Raw genomic sequence first — 19,851 nt, 5'->3', positions numbered from 1 at the left:
GCAGATGATAGTGTTCCCATGAATCTGCTACCTTTATGCTTCTAGACAGTAGTAAGTAATGGGTTTCAAAGACAATGTCAGAACAGTCTTGGTGAGTTATTATAGTATGTCTTATAGATGGTACACACTGTTGCCACTGTGTGTTGAAGGGAGCAAATTTCAAAGGTGGGGGTTCAAATCAATCACATTGCTTTAGATGTTAGCTTTACTGGAATAACTTAGCTAGGATATGGCTAGTTCTGAGCTCACATCTTCAGAATACGTTGCCAGAGTATTGTTAGGCCCTGTCGTTGTTGCTGTGCCTCCATAGTTTTACAGATCATAGCAGCTGTTCTCTAAGAGACTGAATCGACTGGTGGTGATTTAACCTGAGGGTCACCAGACATCAGGTGAGGGAAGAGATTGAGAAGGACAGTCCTTCATGGTGTCCGGTGACGGGAATTGAACCCATGCTGTTGGCATCACACTGCTCTACAAAACAGCAATCCAGCCAACTGAGCTAAACCGATTCCAGTTAAAAGCCCTAGTCTTTACAAATTCCAATGTCTTCAGCTGTTTCTTGATATCACAGAGTCAAAGTCACACAGCCAAGAAACCAATCCTTTCGTCCAACTCTAGCATGCCAACCAGCTATCCTAAACTGATCTAATCCCATTTGCCAGCATTTAGCTCACATCCCTCTAAACCCTTCCTGTGATGTGAACATAGGAGGTACGGTTAGTAACTTAGCAGATGACACCAAAATTTGAGATGTAGTGGACAATGAAGGTTATCTCAGAGTACTATCTTGATCAGATGGACTAATGGGTGGCAGATGGAGTTTAATGTAGGTAAATGTGAGGTGCTGTATTTTGGAAAGGCAAATCAAGCCAAGTCTTGTACACTTTATGGTAAGGTCCTGGGAGTGTTGCTGAACAAAAAAGGGACCTTAGAGTGTAGGTTCATAGTTCCTTGAAAGTGGAGTCGCAGGCAGATAGGATAGTGAAGACGACATTTAGTATGCTTTCTTTTATTGGTCAGGTCATTTTGCAGCTGTATAGGACATTGGTTCGACCACTTTTGGAATATCATGTGCAACCCTGCTCTCCCTTCTATAGAAAGGATGTTATGAAACTTGTCAGGGTTCAGAAAAGATTTATAAACAAGTTGCCAGAGTTGGAGAGTTTCAGCTATCTTGCTGTGTCATCATAGTCTTGACAGATCAGAGGGGCTGCTCTCTCATTAGACAGAAGCAACTGGTGGTGATTTAACCTGAGGGCCACCAGACCTCAGGTGAGGGAAGAGGTTGAGAAGGAGAATACTAAATGGTAACCTCAAACCAAAGGTAGGAATTGAACCCACACTGTTGGCATCACACTGCTCTGTAAACCAACATCCAGTAAACTGAGCTAAACCAAATCCTGGTTTCAGCTACAGAGGCTGGATAGGCTGGGGCTCTTTTTGCTTGCGGGTCGGAGGCTGAGGAGTGACCTTAAAGGTTTAAAAATCAAGAGGGGCATGTATATGGTAAATAGACAAGGTCTTTTCCCTGGATTTTTTTGGGTGGGGGAGCGGGAGTCCAGAACTAGAGGGCATTGATTTAGGGTGAGAGGAGAAAAATTTAAAAGAGATCTGAGGGGCAACTTTTTCACACAAAGTGTGGTGCTTTTATGAAATGAGCTGCCAGAGGTAGTGGTTGAGACTGGCACAATTACAACATTTAAAGGCATCTGGATGGGTACAAGAATATGAAGGGTTTAGAAGAACATGGGCCTAGTGTTGGCAAATGGGACTAGATTAATTTAAGATATTTGGTCGGCATAGATGAGTTGGACCAAAGGGTCTGTTCCCATGCTGTACAACACTATGACTCTATAACTGTTGAAGGAACAAGCCCAAAAGGGATACAACTTTTTACTGAACAAGATGGAAAGAGGAAGATAAAATAACTTTGATTTTCTCTCTATCCTGTTGGTAACACCATGGGAGATCAACTATTCACATCAAAAAGCAGTGAAATAATCAAGCAAAACCAAGGCAAATCAACTTGCCTGAAAAGTTACATTTACAATGGTTATAGAATAAAATACAGCAAAGGTCTTATTAACTGGCAACCACGGGACCAGGAGTGTATTAGTTCATCAAATATTCTGGTTGTTCAAGATATTTAATTAATATTAAATATAACATTAATGTGAAAACAACACAAAATAATGGAAATGAAATGCAGACTGTATATACATCAGTTATACTTTATTTACAGCATGAATAAAATTATCATGCATCTTTGCCTTAAATAAAAACTACCAGCAGACAGCATTCGCACTTGCATCCTCAACTGACTACACAACATTGAAGAGATCATGCTAATACAGTAACATTCAATATTTCAGGTACATAATGTTTGGTGGTTTATCAAGGGTGCTGGTTCATAAGGTCCCAATTCAAACAAAAAGTTGTTGCATTTGCATAACAGCATCTCTTAGTTTCATTGACTATACTATACCAAACGATGATGCAGCAACAATGTGAATGAGTAATTTTATAAAACCTACTCTTTTAGGCATTGTTGGATCCACCACAGCTTCACTATATCCAATTGCTGCATAGAGTTTAGCTTTTTCTTCAGGCGTCATCAATAAATCAATTCCTAAAAATAAGCACATTTCCAATTTAGGAAAAGTAGCTTCCTACATCTTAATTAAAAACTATTTCAGACCAAAACGAATGAACAGCTTAACTGAATTATCAGTTCTATTAGCATGCTACAGATGAAGATTCTAAAAATATAAAAAGTGTCTCACTGACTCAAGCCAATCAAACAGGTGCAGCAAAATGTGAGATGCAATACCGTGCTCCTTTTCAAAGGGGCAGGAAGATTACTTCAGCACCTGAGGTCGAAGTTGAAACAGAAGGTTACTTTAAAATTCTTGCTAATTATTCTAGCTTAGTCAATCTGTTCTAATAAATAAAATGCTTATTTTTCATTCCAGTGGGGCTAACTTGAAAGCTCTTAAAGTATGAAAGCTCTTAAAGGAATCACTGAAAAGGTCTGCAAAAATATCTGAGAGACAATTCCAGCTTTTCCATTAATGATCTGGAAAACACAAGATTAGTGAGTATAAACAAAAAAAATCAGGCAATCATTCTGGCTCATACTGGGACATACAAGGTTTGCCCCCTTTACTACTTCAATTCTGACAACTTCATGAAGGTCAAAGTGGGAAAATTCATCGCTATTAGTCAATCAACAATAACATTTCAGTTGTCATGGGTCACTTTTCATAACTGAACCTAATTTCAGAAAAAGCTTTTGGATTTTTAGGTAATGGTCAACATATTGGAGCACAATTAACTGAAGTTAATCTAAGAACTAGAAGTATCTTTGGACACAAAAGGATCATTTGACGATTCAGTTTTAAATCAACTTCAGGACATCCCTTTTCAAAACCCATTTCTGTCAAGTTAATTTATTTTCCAAGGATTTCATGAAGTTTGGGAATGACAAGATCAGGAGAATAAATTCACTTTGATTCCTTTCCAATTTGCATTCACCATGGGATTTAGAGAATGGAAGAGAATCCTTGAAGGTAGCAGAATGGCAGCAAGTGAAGTCAAAGTGTGAGTGCATGTTATGGATTTAAAGAACACCAGGAAGAGAGAAAAGTCAGAGATGGACCATGTACAAGCAAGAGAGAGGTGTGTATTGGAAGCACGATTTTCAGCTTAAGCAAAAGATGATTCTTTTCAAATTTAGAACAAAAGCAAGAAGCTGCAAGAACTCAAATAGGTAATCAAACAAAGCTGCCAGTGAAGGAATGGAACAAAAACAAAAACAAAGAGCATTCCACCCCGTATAAAAGCAGACACATTTTGGATCTATACAGCTTTCTATACAAATGCTCTATATTTGGAAGTGAGTGGAGAATTTGGTCAAAAGAAGCATACGTTCAGTCAAGTGAAGCTTAATGGCAGATCAGGACTAATTGGGCTTTCATTCAAGGAAGAAACAGAGGACCTGTAGTCATCTGAGTAGAAAAGTAAGTTGCAGAGGAAGTGGAAGCTCATGATAGAAGGAAATAAGATCAGAAGACTGAAACATTTGAATGGCAGAGGGCATCAAAGCAATCACACAGGTACATGGAAAATGCTTGAAGGGAAATTTCATATTTCAGATTCATACTGCAGTGAAAAATTTCCTGCAATTTTAGATTGATTCCAGTTTGTAGTGTTATGCTTAAAAAAAATTAACATAAACTAGTTCAGTGACAGGAAAACAAACAAACTTGCAAAGCAAACTAGTTTAAATGAGATCAAAATATTGCAGCAAAAACAGAGATTGAGCAACTTACAGACTATCTCCAGAGATTCTGCAGGTTTTAGTTCTTTGCCACTAAGGATTATTCTCAGATAAATTATATTTATTCAAATGAGTAAAGGAAAATAATTCATAACTATCTCTCGAAAGCATCTTCATCTTTTCCTCTCACACATAAAATATATACCTTGTTATATGTAATGCAATGGACATTAAGTAGTTGTTTAGTGTCTCATCTAAGTCATTATTTTCAGAGTCCAGTCAGAGTCATACAGCATGGAAACAGACCCTTTGGTCCAGCCAGTCCATGCTGAACATAATCCCAAACTAAACTAGTCCCACTTGCGTGCTCCTGGCTCATATTGCTTCAAACCTTTTCCAATTCAGGTGGTTATCCAAATGTCTCTTAAAGATTTATAATTGCACCCACATCCACCATTTCCTCATGAAGTTCATTCCACACGCAAACCACTCTCTGTGTAAAAGAAAAATTTGCCTCATGTCTTTTTAAAATCTTTCTCCTCTCACCTTAAAAATGTACCCCCTAGTCTTGAAATCCCCCTTCCTACAGAAAAGGTAACTACCGTTAACTCTATCTATACTTCTCATTATGTTATAAGGTCACCTCTTTAAATCAGCTCACCTCTCAATCTCCTCGCTATAGTGAAAGAAAGCCCAGCTTTTCTTTATAACTCAAACCTTCCACACCCTCTCCAGCTTTGAAGGCAACTGAAGTGTAGGGCATTACAGCTAAAAATTAGACTCAAATAGCGTTCTCACACAAATGTACTTTCAGTATTAGTACAGGACATCAGAAGACGACCAGTGAATTTCCATTTTCCTATAATTAAAAAAAAATCTCTATGCTAATCTCCCTTTCAGGGTAAACAGGGCACACTAAAGGAGTATATATCAGGATGAGTTAGGGAGGTGGTGGGTGAGAAGATAAAACATGAAATCACAATCACAACTGCTCCATTAGCGATTTCAACAGAGAGTTGGAAAATGGGTAATTTAAGCAGATGGTTTGCTCCATTTTAACTTTTGCCACCTCTAAAACACAAGGAGAGGAAAGGAGGTGAAAGGGGTTGAATCCATGAATTACATCCTTTCTTTGGTAAATTCAGTTATGTGGTGTCACTGGCTCGGCCAGTATTTTTTATGCTGCCTTAATAGCCCTCCAGAAGGTGAGCTGTATTCTAAACTGCCACAGGCCATGTGGTAGAGGACAACCATAATGCTGTTAGGGAGAGAATTTCATGATTTTGACTCAGCAACAGTGAAGGAACAATCATACAGTTCCAAGTCAGGACATTGCTAAAGTTTTATGGCATAACAAGGTATTAAAAGGAACATGGGCCACAAAATGGACGTAGATCATAGATCAGCCATGATCTCAGGTGAATAGTGGAATGGGCTACTCCTGTTCCTACATTCCTACGAATGTAGGCTCTTATATCAAAGGGATTGAAGATCAAGAGTCGGGAGTCTTAGTTTAACTGTATCAAAGTGCTGGTGAGACTACATCTGGAGTAATGTGACCAGTTTAGGTTCCCTTATTTAACAAGAGATAGTATTTCATTAGAGCCAATTTAGAGAAGGTTCACCAGATTGATCCATGGAATTGAAGGATTGTCTTATGAGCAAAGATTAAGAAGGTTGGGACTCTACTCGCTGGGTGTTAAGAAGAATGAGAGGTGATCCCATTGAAATATAAAATTCTTAAGGATTTGACAGTATAAATGCTGAGAGGATGAGACTCTCATGAGTCTAGGACAGGGGGCATAGTCTCAGAATAAAAGGCACCATTTGAGCCTGAGACGATGAGGAATTTCTTCTCAGGCAGTTGAGTGTCTTTGGAACTCCTTGCCATAAAGAACTGTGGGGGCAGACACCTTGTGTATATAACAAAGGTGATACAGAGGATTTCCTATATTGGTCAAAACTCCAAGTATTATGGGACAAGGGCAGGAAAGTGAACATGAGGAATGTCAGATCAGCTATGATCCTATTGAACAGCAGAGGAGGCTCAAAAGGGACAAAAGGCTTATTCTAGTTTCTGTTTCTTATGGTGTTATGGTGTGTGCCTTGAAAGGAAACTTGCAGGTTGTGGTGTGGTCACGTATCTCCTACTCTTGTTTCTTCCATGTGCTACAGGTGATAGGTTCAGAAAGCACTCCTGTAAAGGTGCCTTGTTGAATTGTTGCATTCAATTTTGTGGATGGTACACACTATATATCCATGGTGGAGGGAGTGAAATAATCCCATGGTCTGTGGGCCAAGATGACCAAGAGCAGATTTCATGGTCATGCGCATTTGCTGCCACCTTTCACCACCCCAGCAAACTTATCAGAACGTCTGCAACTAGATGTCTCAACTCAATCCCAGATACTCCAGCTGTTGCAATGTGGAGTCCATTTGCATCATCCCCACCTTCATATGAACCTAGATAGCTGTCATGTGGGAAGTCAGTAAACAGGAGTTTCATATACTTATACACTTAATGGTAAGATCCTGGGGATGTTGCTAGGGTTCAGCTTCATATTTCCTTAAAAGTAAAGTCGCAGGTAGACAGAATAGTGAAAGCAGCATTTGGTTATGTTTGGTCACTGCATTGAGTATTGGAGTTGGGACATCATGTTGCAGCTGTAGAGGACATTGACTGGGCCACTACTGGAATACTGCAAGCAATTCTGGGCTCCCTGCTGTAGGAAGGATGTTGTGAAATGACAAAGGGTTCAGTAAAGAGTTACAAGAATGTTGCCAGGGTGGGAGGGTTTGAGCTTTAGGTAGAGGCTGAAACTATTTTCCCTAAAGCATTGAAGGCTGAGAGGTGATCTTACAGAAGTTAATAAAATCATGAGGGGCATAGATAGGCTAATATCCAAGGTCTTTTCCCCAAAATGAGACACCATAAGTTTAAAGGCAAGAGGGGAAAGATTTAAAGGGGATCTAAGGGGGAAGTTTTTCCACACCAGAAGATGGTGTGCGTATGCAATGAGCTGCCAGAGGAAGTGGTGGAAGCTGATATAATTAAAACATTTAAAAGGGCATCGGGATGGGGATATGAATAGGAAGGGTGTAGAGGGATTAGGGCAAATGCTGAAAATATTAGACTAGGTTAATTTAGCATATCTGGTCAGTGTGGATGAGTTGGAGTAAAGGCTCTGTTTCCATGCTGTACAACTCTGACTCCATTAGATCTTTCTCAAATCTACCAACAGCAATTTTTAATTTTATATTAGATCTACATATTAAATATCAGATTTGATGGGCAAAAAAATATTTTCCTGTACCAGATTTCGATTCTGGTGGTTTCTCTTCTTTTGTTCCTGCCCAATTCCAAACCCAATCAAACCATCCACCAGTTTTCTCATCTTCAATTTTTGCACCCGGTCTGTAAATTTTATGCCCTGTTTTCATAACCTAGAAGAAACATTTACAGAATACATCGTCTTTAGTTTCTTGGGTATCAAGCTTGATATTTATGCAGCTACATCATAAGACAGAGTTCACGTGTCGGTAAGCCATATCAATTACTTAAAGCAATTTTTACTTTACAAAGCAAACTAAATATTTTAGTATATTATATTAAGTAAATGAGCAAATAAACAGAATTACAAAATAAATGCTCTTGGCTATCAAAGTCAATTTGCATTTTAAAATCCTTCAATAAAATACCTCTACTTCTGCTTGCTGTCTTGCAAGAGTAATGTTGAACAAATCAAGATCTTTTTCAAGTTCCTGAAAAACAAAACAATCATAAAAACAAGTAGAAAACAAATTTGAAAATGTAACTGAGGAGAGAGTTGGGGCAAAATGAGAATAGCTTTTTCAGCAAATTACTGTTACTTGAAATACACTACCTGAAAAGGATGATGGAAGACAACTCAACAACTTCACTTGTGACAATATACAATATATATTGTACTTCTACGACTTACAGAAAAACACTCTATTAGGGTTGTTTCTTTTGAATTTAGTAGAGAATCAGGCTTCAGCCCAGGAGAACAGCTTCACTTTAGCAGGAAGGTTTCAATTTGTGAAGTCTCAGAGCGTAAAAGTTTTCAAGTTGTCAGAACAGAAGAGAAGTTTAGGTCATCAGAAATGGGAAGTGTCTAGGCTATCAGAAATGGAGAAAGTCAGGTAAATAAGCATCAAGAGTTAAGAAAGGAGTGAAAATTGACTGGGATCAAGTATCTGTAAAGGATAATGCTGGGAAAATAGTTGAAACTCTTTATGATGAAATCATTTGAAACTATTGTAGATTTTTCTCCTTCCCTTTTTGTGAAATAAGCTATGTTCTTTTGTTGAAGATGATTAGCCTCGTGTAAACATATTCAGCGACTAACCAATATAGTTAGCAAAGGCATAAATTTAACTAATGATCCATCAAAAGAGTTCTGAAGGAGCGTCACTGGACCCGAAATGGTAACTCACCCCATCCACACTAAAGCTGGCAGACATGCTAAGTTTCTTTGGCAATTTGTGTCAACATCTTCAATTTTTTTGTTTCATTATGATCTTACAAGTCAAGATTCATTCTAGGAGTTGACTTGTCCCTTGTAGCTATTGACAACAAAAGGTATTCATTGAAATTAAGAATTATCAGTGAATCTATAAAGAAATAAGTAATTGGGAGGCACTGGACATTTAAAAAAAAATTCCAAAATATATTACATAGATTAGGCTTTGAAAGTTGTTAAGAATTTTCTGGGAGAAGAACATACAACAGTGGATGATTTAAAATTTTGATTTAAGCCACACAGAGCAGGATCACATCAGGATGAGATGCGAAAAGCGACTGCCCAGTATTTAAGAGTGAGGAAAAGGAAAATCTGAAACTGATACATCATGGCTGGTATTAGCTAAGAGTCAGTTAGAAATGAAAAAAAAGTTGAATTACGAGGAGGTTTCTGGCATCAGAACTGGAAAAGTGTCTGACAGACAGCAAATTAGAAAGACTCAGCTAAGGAAGAAATCAGGCTTAATATAAGAATGACACTTCAGTGCGTTTGGATTATCTGTAAAAAGATATTCCTGATGAACAGCAAAACTCCAACAACAACTAATGTTTGTATATAAGTATATAGAGCTTTCTTTTATTTGTTGTGAATATGGTCAGTGTTTAACCACCATTTTGGCCAAGTGCAAATATCAAACATATAAATTATCAAGCCAAGTTTTACTCTGAGTTTCGACTGTGCAGTATTTGCATCAGCTAACAATTTCAGAAAGAACTGAACAAATATTTGAGGGGATGATTAAAAAGACATAGAAGCACTTATAGAGAAAGGGCAGTGGGATGATAACAACAACTCTTTCAAAGAATTGGTACAGGCAATTGAATGGGTTTCTCCGACATTATATGATTCTGCATGCAATCTTGGACTAGAATGGAGAAAATGCCTGGTGTCCTGTATTTATGCATTTGTGTAAATACACTGGTTGAGAACAGGATTGGTCCATTAGAATGCCACTACAGACAAAGAATGTTGACATTTTCATTCATTTAAAGACAGAATCATATAATATAAATTTTGACGTGTACTGGGAACAGTGATAGGCAGGTATTTAAACTGAATTATTTAGGGCCTAGACTTTTTGGTTGGTGCTTTGACAAGTTAAAAACTAGAATTTTTCTTCAAAACCATTTAAGTTGGTCACTTTGTTGTAGTTTATCAAATATCATGGCATACCTCTTCCGAAATTAACATTAGTTATTTTTTAATGTAAAAGGTTATCTTAAACAATGTTTTACTGTTAACCAACCTCAAGTGCACTGAGAAGTTCCTCATCTGGTTTCTTAGTTTTGATTCTTGATTTATAAAGGCTCCTGTAATTCCTTAATGTTTGTCTGTGCTTTCGAATGTGCCTCCATGACCAAGCATTAAGTGCAGGCTTTATCTTCTCTTCCAATATGCCATTTATAGCATATGCCCACCTGATTATGCAAAAGAATGACAACATCTACTTAAAAAGAGATTACAAGTCAACATTTGTAGACACTTGCTTTAATTCTGTATAGTGAAGAACATTTATTCTAAATGTCAGCATACAAATGGAGTCTCAAAAATAAAGGATCAATGCAAAAGCTAAGTATGAAAGTGAAATGCTGGTGTGAGCGTGGATCGTCTCATTTTTAAATGTCATTTACTTCCAAAGTAAAGAGCAGATATATATTAAAACCTCAGTTCAATGCACTAACGTGTATTAAATTCTTAAACAAACGTTGAGGGCAGACTCTACATATTCTCATTGTAATGCAGCACTTCATCCAAAACCCATAATGTCTGTAACTTTTACTTGGTATATTAGAAACAACAATAGCAATATAACTTTTCCAAACAGATAACCAAAGCTTGTATTAATAGTTAATAACAAGTATAAAAACAACACATGCTTTATGTTAGGACAGCAAATCACAGCATAACGTCATGACATTAACTGCTTGGTAAATTTGCTGAATTTTCTCATACTAGCTCCAACGTACAAAGCTTATTACAAAACCGTATCTTGCTACCACAAAATTATAGCGGACAAAGGAAGTGCTGTAGAGTCCTGCATGATATCAAAATGTATGTCCAGATTCCAAAACATTGTACATAATCATTCTAATGCAATCTATCCTTTTTGTTCCAGGGAGAACACAGTAATTATGCCATAGAAGAATATAATTTGATCCATCAAGTCAATTTTAACAAATCCAGAAATAACGTCAAAACAGTCCACTCTGCTTATGGCAAAGTTTGAATGTAAACATGAAAATGCAATCAGTGTGGGACCAATTAGATATTACTGGTTTAGGAGTAAAAAATTTCAAATTTCAAATTGCATTCTACAGTACAACATATGTTTTAATATAGATGATATGATAAATACAGGAATTATCCACAAGTTGCAATGGATCAAAACTAGGAACTAATATTGAACTGCTAGGAGACATTTTCTAAACAATTCTTAGGGTGAATGCTTTTATCTTTTTTTGGAGTTCATTCACAAGATGAAGGTGGCAATACCAGCATTTATTGCTCATACCTAATTGCCTTCAAAATGCAAAAGGTGAATTGCCTTCTTGGAACACTGCAATCAGTTTACTATAAGTAGACACAAAGTCATCTGGAACTGACTTCCATGATTTTGACCCAAGAACAGCAATAGACTTCCAAGTCAGGATGGTGAGTGGCTTGATGGAGATGTGGTGCTCATGTATCTGCTGCTCGTCATTCTAAATGGTAGTCCTCTTGGGTTTGGAAGGTGCGAAGAAGCTGTGAATTTCTACAGTGCATCCTGGAGATGATACACATTATTGCTGCTGAGTGAAAAATTAACGATGTGGTATCTTTGTCTGGGACAAGCTTCTTGAAAGTGATTGGATCTGTACTCATTTAAGCGTTTGGGAGCATTCTGTTACATTCTCAACTTCTATTCTGGAGATGGTGGATGAGTAGTCAGGAAGTGGATTACACTGCAGGATTCATCACCTCTGACCTCCTGTTGTAGTCGCTGTATTTATCTGGTATGTGCAGTTCAGTTTCTGGTCAATGTCATCTTCCAAAATGTTGATTATGGGGAGATTCAGTAATGATAATGCACCTGAATGTCAAAGGGCAATGATTAGGTTCTCTCTTGTTGGAGATGGACCATGGCCTCGCACTTGTGAGGAGCCAAAGTTACTGACCACTTGTCAGTCCAAACGCGGACAACATCCAGGTCCTGCTGCTTTTGAACATGAACTGCTTCAGTTTCAATACCATCAAGACAATAATATTAGGCTTACACACTTCAGTGAATATAATACTTCAATGTATAAGCATTGTCAGAGTCCAGTTCTCTCCGCATTATTTTCTTAAAAACTTTCTATACCATGATCTTTCAAGTAACCATATTTTCTTCCAAAACAGCAACATTTAAATATTTACCATTTCTTAGCATTGTTGTGACAGGGAACATCTGGCCGATATTTTCTAAATGGCAGATTTCGTGTCATCATATCAATTGATCCAAGTAGTTCCATAATGCTAAGATACTGTTCAAAGGAAAAGAAATAAGGTTTTTATGATTCCAACTGATGTTATTATTGAACAAGTCAGATCCCAGGATAAATCTTGCTTTTAGACAACATTAGTTTTTATCAAGGTTATCTTTTTTCCATTGAAGCAAACACATAATGCTGCAGACATGGTTTTATCAAATAACAGCAAGCTTACTGTGCAAAAAAAATTAACAGTATCACAAGTTTAAACATTTTAAAACACAATAAAATTGGATACCATTAATGCCAAAAATACTTCTTCACAAGACTCACACTAGAGAGAATTCCCTTCTCTATCACATCTACAAGGCTCAATTTAACTGATGCCTCAATTTATGCTCTTGAAAATAAGATAGCTTCTTCCCAAATTCTTTATATAACTAAGCTTAGACTGTTTCTGTTTCAAACAATCTGTTTAAGCTTTTTAACCAAACCCTTCTGGTCAAAAAGTTTGGAACTACCCTACTTACACTCAGTAAACTATTTATTAACAATTCTAAACTCTCTCCTGACTTTAGGGAGCAATTATATTCCAAAATGAATTTTAGGCAAGAACTCTAAACTACAATCAAAAAGGGCTTACTTCAAGCTGAGTGTTTCCCTAAGCCAAAAAGAAATATCCATTCCCGTACATTCTATCTGAGGCCAAATGCACAACTATTTACTCTGTTCACTTATAAAGCTATCCAAGGAAAAGAAAACCCCAGTACTCTCTAGGATGCCTCCTTCATACTTTTTAAAAATTCTTTACAGAAATACTGATAAGTTAATCATTTAAGCACTTCATTGGCATATGGAGGGGCCGCAGAAAGGAGAATCTAGTTGGGGGGAGGAGGAAGGAAGGCTGAGGAAGAGAACAAGGAGGAAAAGAGAAAGAGAGTGAAAGAAAGTGGGCAAGCGAAGACCAAGGCCCCATTGAGAGGTAGTGTGTGTGGGACCCATAGCCCAGTGAGGTCATCAGATCATTGTGTGTGAATTCATAACCTCCCTCCACCCCTGTGACTCCCATCCACTTCCCTAGAGCCCCTATCCCTAAAGGAGGCATGGACAAAATTTTACAAAGCTAGATGATGAAGGAGTGCCCTAGTTAATCCAAATCCTTTGCCTCAGGTCACCTTTGGGAGAGCAGCATCTCCTCATCCATTCTACCACTTAATTGCAACTTTTTTTTTGTTACAGGTTCTGATGGTGTGGATGTTGATAGAATGCCTCCTGAGGCCAGTCTAGACTATGAGGAGTAGGAATTCCACACCCCAGAGGAATGTGGAAGCTCAAATACTGAGTATAAGCAAAGTCACACATCAGTAGATTTGTGGCTACTTGGAATGTCACGCTATATGAGGATGTTGTAGAAAAGAGGCATTGGGACATGATCAGCCATGATCCAACTGATTGACGGTTCAGGTTTGAAGAGCTGAATGGCCCACTCTTGAACCTAGGTTCCTGTGCAATGGCTACCCGAACATGCAAGGTTTCAATGATGTCTTTCCCTTTAAATAAAAAGATAGTGTCATATGAGAATCTTTGACAACCAGTTCAAGGTTGTTTGAAAGGGTGGCAGGCATCTGTTTCTGCTTTATGTTGCAACTCAGGTAAGCAGCTGCCCACTGTAAATTCTGTGGTACAAGATGGAAGGTGTTGAAATATTGGCATTGGGTGCAGGGGAGTGCTCAACAGAGGAGACAGTGTACAATCAAGATGGTTATGCTCAGATGTGTTGCAGAATTTGGATTGGGAGTAGGGGTTGCTGCCAGACTTGCTGCATATTTCAAGTATTGTGGCTTTATTCAGATTTATAGCAGTACTTGCTCAATATATATAATACGTTTGTAAGGGGTATAAATAGATGTGTGCCAAAACAAATAGTCTCAGCAAACAATTATAGTTAATGTAAAGTCCAACTAGTTTTGTAGGCAAATGATTTTAGATTAACATTGAATCAGGTGACTGAAGATAATTAAGGCTAGCCATGTGGACAGAAACATTAAAAAAAATGCTGAAAATACAGATGGAACATATTCTAGCATAATACCAGTTAGAAATGAATTAACTTTATGTAACTGGAAGAAATACAACTCCAAAGCACAGCTGAAGTGTTGACCCCAGCCTAACATTTCAAACTCCATGAACAGATTGAACAACAATATGTGCATGCACAAAGTGGGCAAAGAATTATATGCTCACCTTACAGAACTATATCAAAGATGGACTTCACAGGAGACTATGGAAACTTGAAAGAGTTTTTGAGTATAAGAGGCACTTGTTCACAATTCAGAATGATTTATTATGTGCAACTATCAATACAGCAAACTCATTGTTTCCTTAGATTTGTTGAATAAATATTGATCAGACAAGTCTTTATATTCACAATCCTACAGGAAACTACAAGAATAGCTCTGATATGTAGATTTACCAGAGGGTACCAAGGTTTAAAAAGGATTAAATTAAATGGACAATAAATATGGTTTATATTTAAGTTTCAAGTTGAGGGATGCTATTATTAATCAAAGGGATTCACTATGGTGGATGGCAAAGGGACGATTACCTCTGACAGAGTAATCCAAGGCATCTTCTAAAAATAGAACTATTGAATTTATAAATTAACTCAAGCAGCACGTTTTGACACAAGAGGCCTTGTTAGAATTTGTTAAAGAAGTGCAAATGTTTGGTTAACTGAAACTTTCAAAATGAAGTCTAGTACTTTTGAAATTAGGTAAACAATGTCCAAGCATATGGACAGCTGACAGGTTAAAAAGAAGCCCAGATGACTTAAAATAGACTCGAGTAGCTGAATAACCAACTTTTGATTCTTTAATGAAACATGCAACAAACCAAACGATTCAAGTCTGATACGTCAAGTCTCTTTTACAAGAACTTGAGCCAAGTTTAGTTTTCCCAGGGTTCGCCCAGCCGCCCCACACCCCAAACACCCTTAAACACACTAAATCACATTGATTGTGCTTTCCTACAAAAGCAGTTCTGTGACTACTTCAATTCTTTTGTTAAATAAGTTCTCAGCTATTTTACAAGACAATAGCAGTTATTTAGCAACCACGAGGAATTTCAAGTGCACCCTCTAACTTAAATATAGTCATAAATAGAAGTCAGAACATTCTGAAGAATTTGGCATGTCTACATGCAACCTGCTTCATTCTGAATACATTTGCAAAAGGTAAAAAAGCAAAGGCATAAAAGTCACAAATCCCACTGTCATTCCTGGTCTCACCAAAGCAAAACAGGACCCTGAAAGCTTTGTGGAGAAAGTGAGGACTGCAGATGCTGGAGATCAGAGCTAAAAATGTGTTGCTGGAAAAGCGCAGCAGGTCAGACAGTATGCAAGGAGCAGGAGAATCGACATTTCGGGCATAAGCCCTTCTTCAGGAATGAAGCTTAAAGCTTTGTTCCTGGTTACTGGGCTCTGAGGTACAACCTGTCCATGGCCGTACGTCTACCCAAATATGATTGATTCAGCCAGAGACGCCTATTTGTTAAAACCTAAACAAATATTTTAATACAGAAGTATTTTATTGCAACAAATGTGGGTTAATTTACCATTTAAAGTCATACAGTGTAGAAGTTGCCTTTCGGCCTATCAAGTCTGCACCAAAAATATATGACAACTTAAGTGAGTCCCATTTTCCCCATGCTAGATCCGTAACCTTGATGCAATGACACATTAAGTACTCATCCAAGTATCTTTTTTTAAAAAAGATTGAGGTTTCGCCAGTTCAATAACCCTCCCAGGCAGTGCATTACAGACCACCACCCTCTGGTTTTTTTCCTCAAAACCCCTGCAAAACTCCTGCCTTTAACTTCAAAATCTTGAAATCGACCCTTCGATTAAAAGGGAATAGCTGCTTTTAATTAACCTTGGTCATCTTAATCATACCTCTATTAGGTAAACATCTACAACCTTCTCTGCTCCAAACAAATCAAGCTTATCCAGTCTCTCTTCACAGCTGAAATGCTCCTCCAAAGCAACATCCTTGTGAATCTCCTTTCCATTCCCTTCAGTACAATTGCATTATTTTCATAGAAATGCACATATTTAAGTTTAGCATAAATTCTACACCCAGAAGTAACATACAGGGCATGACCACATTTCATCACTTCAGAATAAAAACAGAGAACCATTAACGATGGAAATCAGAAATTGCTAGAAAAGCTCAGCAGGTCTGGCAATGTCTGTGGAAAGAAATCAGAGTTAACAGTTCCAATCTAGAGACCCTTCCTCAAAATTGTTCTTCTGCTTTCGTTTCACTTCATCAGAAGAGTTTCATCACATTGATTTGCAAATCAGAAAACACATTCTCTGAAATAAGTAAGGTTTGGAAATGTACTACATATGAAACAAATTCAACAGCATAAGCTGGAGGGCAAGCAAACTGTGAACCCACAATTATTACCTGAGGTCTTTTTATTTCGATCGCTATATCTTGAATATTTACTTGGAAGTTCATTTTTGGCGAAGCAAAGTCAACTTCTGCCCGTGGATTCATTTCAAGTTTAGCTTGGGCAGATAATGGCTGAAAAACTTAGGTTAAAAAAATTGAAAGGTATATTAGCTCAAATTTTGCATAGAAACTTTGGTTTATCAAATTACACGAGTATCCAAGTGTCAAAAACAAGATAAATTTATGTCCTTTCATTTGCGGAAAGAGTCTTCCTCATTCTTTGAAAGAAGTTCAACAGCCCAGGGAAACCATCATGGAGCAACATTCCTTGAAAGGAATACAGCCGCCTAGGACTTCTAATCCTCCTTTGTATCATTAGATTGCACACAATTTCTGATCTCTTAATGAAATGTAGCTAGAAAATAAAAGTAGTCAACATTTGCACAAATATCACAGTAAACTACTTGCACTCATACATAAAATCAGGGAAAACATGTATGTGCACACAATTAACAGTGAGATGGGTGTTCCTGCTTCTCAAAACACAATACGTATGCTCAAATAGTTTAAAAATTCCCCTCTCAAACAATGTTGAACTCAGCTGACACCCAACACTTCTTGGTAACTGCAAGTCTGCCTGATGAACTGAGTACCACTCTCAACACTTGTCTGTCTGCAAACTCCTCCTAGGTGAGACGCCAACCCACTCTGTACTGCAAATGTGTCATCAATACTGTTTTTGCCTCCTAATTAGAGCATGATCACTTCTAGCCAAACCCAATTATTTTATGGAATCCTGAAACACCGCCATCGATTTAAGAACAAAATAACTATGCAACCAGTCCTCATTGCTTAACCTATAGAGTCTTAGTACCATTCTGACAAATCTGCACTGCACATTCAAATCAAATGCTTATTTTTCCCCCCAAGATGCAATGCCCAAAAATTAATGCAGGGTGCTAACAATAGCCTGACTAGATCAACTCACTCTCAACCAGTATTAAACCAATGAGAAATGAGAAATTAGATAGCATAACTTGTTATTCCCCCTGCTTAAAAAAAAACTCAACTTTATAAAAAGCATTTTGTGAAGCAAGTACAATGGTACAATAGGTTAGCTTCACAGCTCCATGGACCCAGGTTCAATTCCAGTCTTGGGTGATTATGTGTGGAGCTTGCGCTTTCTCCCAGCGTCTACCTAGATTTCCGCCAGGTCCTCTGGTTTTGTCGCTCAATCCAAAAGGTGCGCAGTTTAGATGCACTGGCCATGCTAAATTGCCGTGATGTGCAGGGTAGGTAGATTAGCCATGGTAAAATAAGGATGTGAGGGATCTGATTGGAATGCTCTTCAGAGGGTTGGTGCAGTTCCGATGGGCTGAATGGCCTCTACCTGCATTCCAAGCTTCTTAAAGTACTTAATTTCTTTTATGGACAGAACAGAGAACAAACTGATGCTTGAAACTCTTACATATGTAACACTGATTCTTTATCTTCCCATGGATGTTATCCAATCTGCTGAATATTTCTATTTCTATGTCATATTTGTACAACTACAATATTCTGCCGAAATTTTAATGAATTGGATGTACAACGAAAGTTGCCAATCCAAGTTTGCACAAAGGTCTAAGCTAGGAGGTTCAGAGTTGCAGAAATAGGAGCAGGGAAGTTACAAAGCAGCACAGCATTGGTATTCAAACAAAGTATCTATGACAGACAATTCAATGCAGGCAACAGAAAGGCCATTCACTTTGGACTCAACTGGAATTTTTCTTTATCATAAATATACTGTGAGCTATGGAATAAGAAAGGGAATTCTGTATCCTTATACAAACATCATTTATACCAATGTAGAGTTACTGAAAGTACTCAAAAAATCAATGGAATCATGATTTCTAAAGGACTGAATTATAAGGTGAAGGAAGTTACGTCTCAGTTGCAAAGTCTTGACCAGACTCTAAAGGAAATGTTACATTCAGCTACAAAATCTGAACTTCAGAAAGAATATATTGGCTGTGAACGTTTAAATTAACAGAATTACCTAACTAGGTTACACAACCATATAAGTCACAACCTGATAGCTGAAGAGAAGAATTTCCTGCAGAAACAACTAAGGTGGGCACCACTGAAGATGGCAGGGAAAAGAAACTAAATGCAGCTTGTTTTTAAGCAAAGGAATTTAATGACCTTGGTTCTAGCCCATTCTATTAGTACAGCTCCTTTCTTTCCCGCATGACGTAGTGTCCCATGAAGTGGAAATCGACTTTCAAACAATTACTTCTCCAATCCATTTGATGTTGTCCCAAATTTCTCAGATAATAACCCTCAAAATCACAATGAGAGAACAAGCAAACAATACTGCAGATGCTGGAAATCTGAAATAAAAACAAAAAATGTTGGAGAAACTTAACAGGCCGGGAATAACATTCGAGCATGTTGAACTTGAAACATTAATCTTGTTTCTCTCTTCACAGATGCTGTCAGGCCTGCTGAGTTTCGCCAGCGCTTCCTGTTTTTACAACCAGAGAAGTTCTGTTTTTTTTATTTTAGTGCACAAGATTCTTCGCAGGAAAATGTGTTTCTGGTTCCAGCGTAGGCCACAACAACTGGTTCATTATCCTTATGTAGCTAGATAGTTTGATTAGTTTTCACTAAGAATCTGGCATTTTTTCCAAAATTTAATCATTATACTTTCCATATTTCTATTTCGATCTATAAGCTAACTTTTGATTAGTGTAATACATGGTATTCCTTTGGAAGATATAGCAATAACTGTGTCAGAATACCTTCTATGAAGTACTTAAGGGTATTCTGTTATGTTAAAAAGCATACCACTATAAAAATGTGCAACTTACTGAACTGGTAAGTCTCTGGAATAAAGTCGCTTGTTGAAACTCCATTTTTTAAGTCTTTCTGAAAAGATAATTTTTAATGTTAAACAATAGCATTTGTTCAAACTTATCAGAATAAAGTACATTTAAAAGGTTGTGTATTTAAAGGAGTTAGACCATCTATTCAACAAAATATAAAAATGATACGTCTTCAGTGAAAGGTATTTGCTTAATCTGAATTTAGTCCCTAGAGTAACTAATTGAGCTGCAGGAGATTTTTAAAAATATGCCACAAAC

The 19,851-nt window shown here is 37.5% G+C and overlaps 1 protein-coding gene across 3 annotated transcripts in view; it reads right to left on the bottom strand.

The window, feature by feature from the left end:
- The window catches only part of vps13a (vacuolar protein sorting 13 homolog A), a 410,927-nt gene that overhangs the window by 306,140 nt on the left and 84,936 nt on the right, over positions 1–19,851 (bottom strand). For all 3 annotated transcript variants that reach the window (XM_060837965.1, XM_060837981.1, XM_060837974.1), the window contains exons 10-16: positions 19,579–19,636; positions 16,739–16,866; positions 12,220–12,326; positions 10,070–10,241; positions 7,979–8,041; positions 7,594–7,723; positions 2,535–2,629 (exon numbers count right to left, since the gene is read on the bottom strand). In XM_060837965.1, coding sequence (XP_060693948.1) covers positions 2,535–2,629; positions 7,594–7,723; positions 7,979–8,041; positions 10,070–10,241; positions 12,220–12,326; positions 16,739–16,866; positions 19,579–19,636 — 753 coding nt within the window. The remainder of the gene's footprint in view (positions 1–2,534; positions 2,630–7,593; positions 7,724–7,978; positions 8,042–10,069; positions 10,242–12,219; positions 12,327–16,738; positions 16,867–19,578; positions 19,637–19,851) is intronic.

Source organism: Hemiscyllium ocellatum, chromosome 2, assembly GCF_020745735.1.
Source record: "Hemiscyllium ocellatum isolate sHemOce1 chromosome 2, sHemOce1.pat.X.cur, whole genome shotgun sequence".
Classification (NCBI taxonomy): domain Eukaryota; kingdom Metazoa; phylum Chordata; class Chondrichthyes; order Orectolobiformes; family Hemiscylliidae; genus Hemiscyllium; species Hemiscyllium ocellatum.
This window is presented reverse-complemented; position numbering and strand designations above follow the sequence as displayed.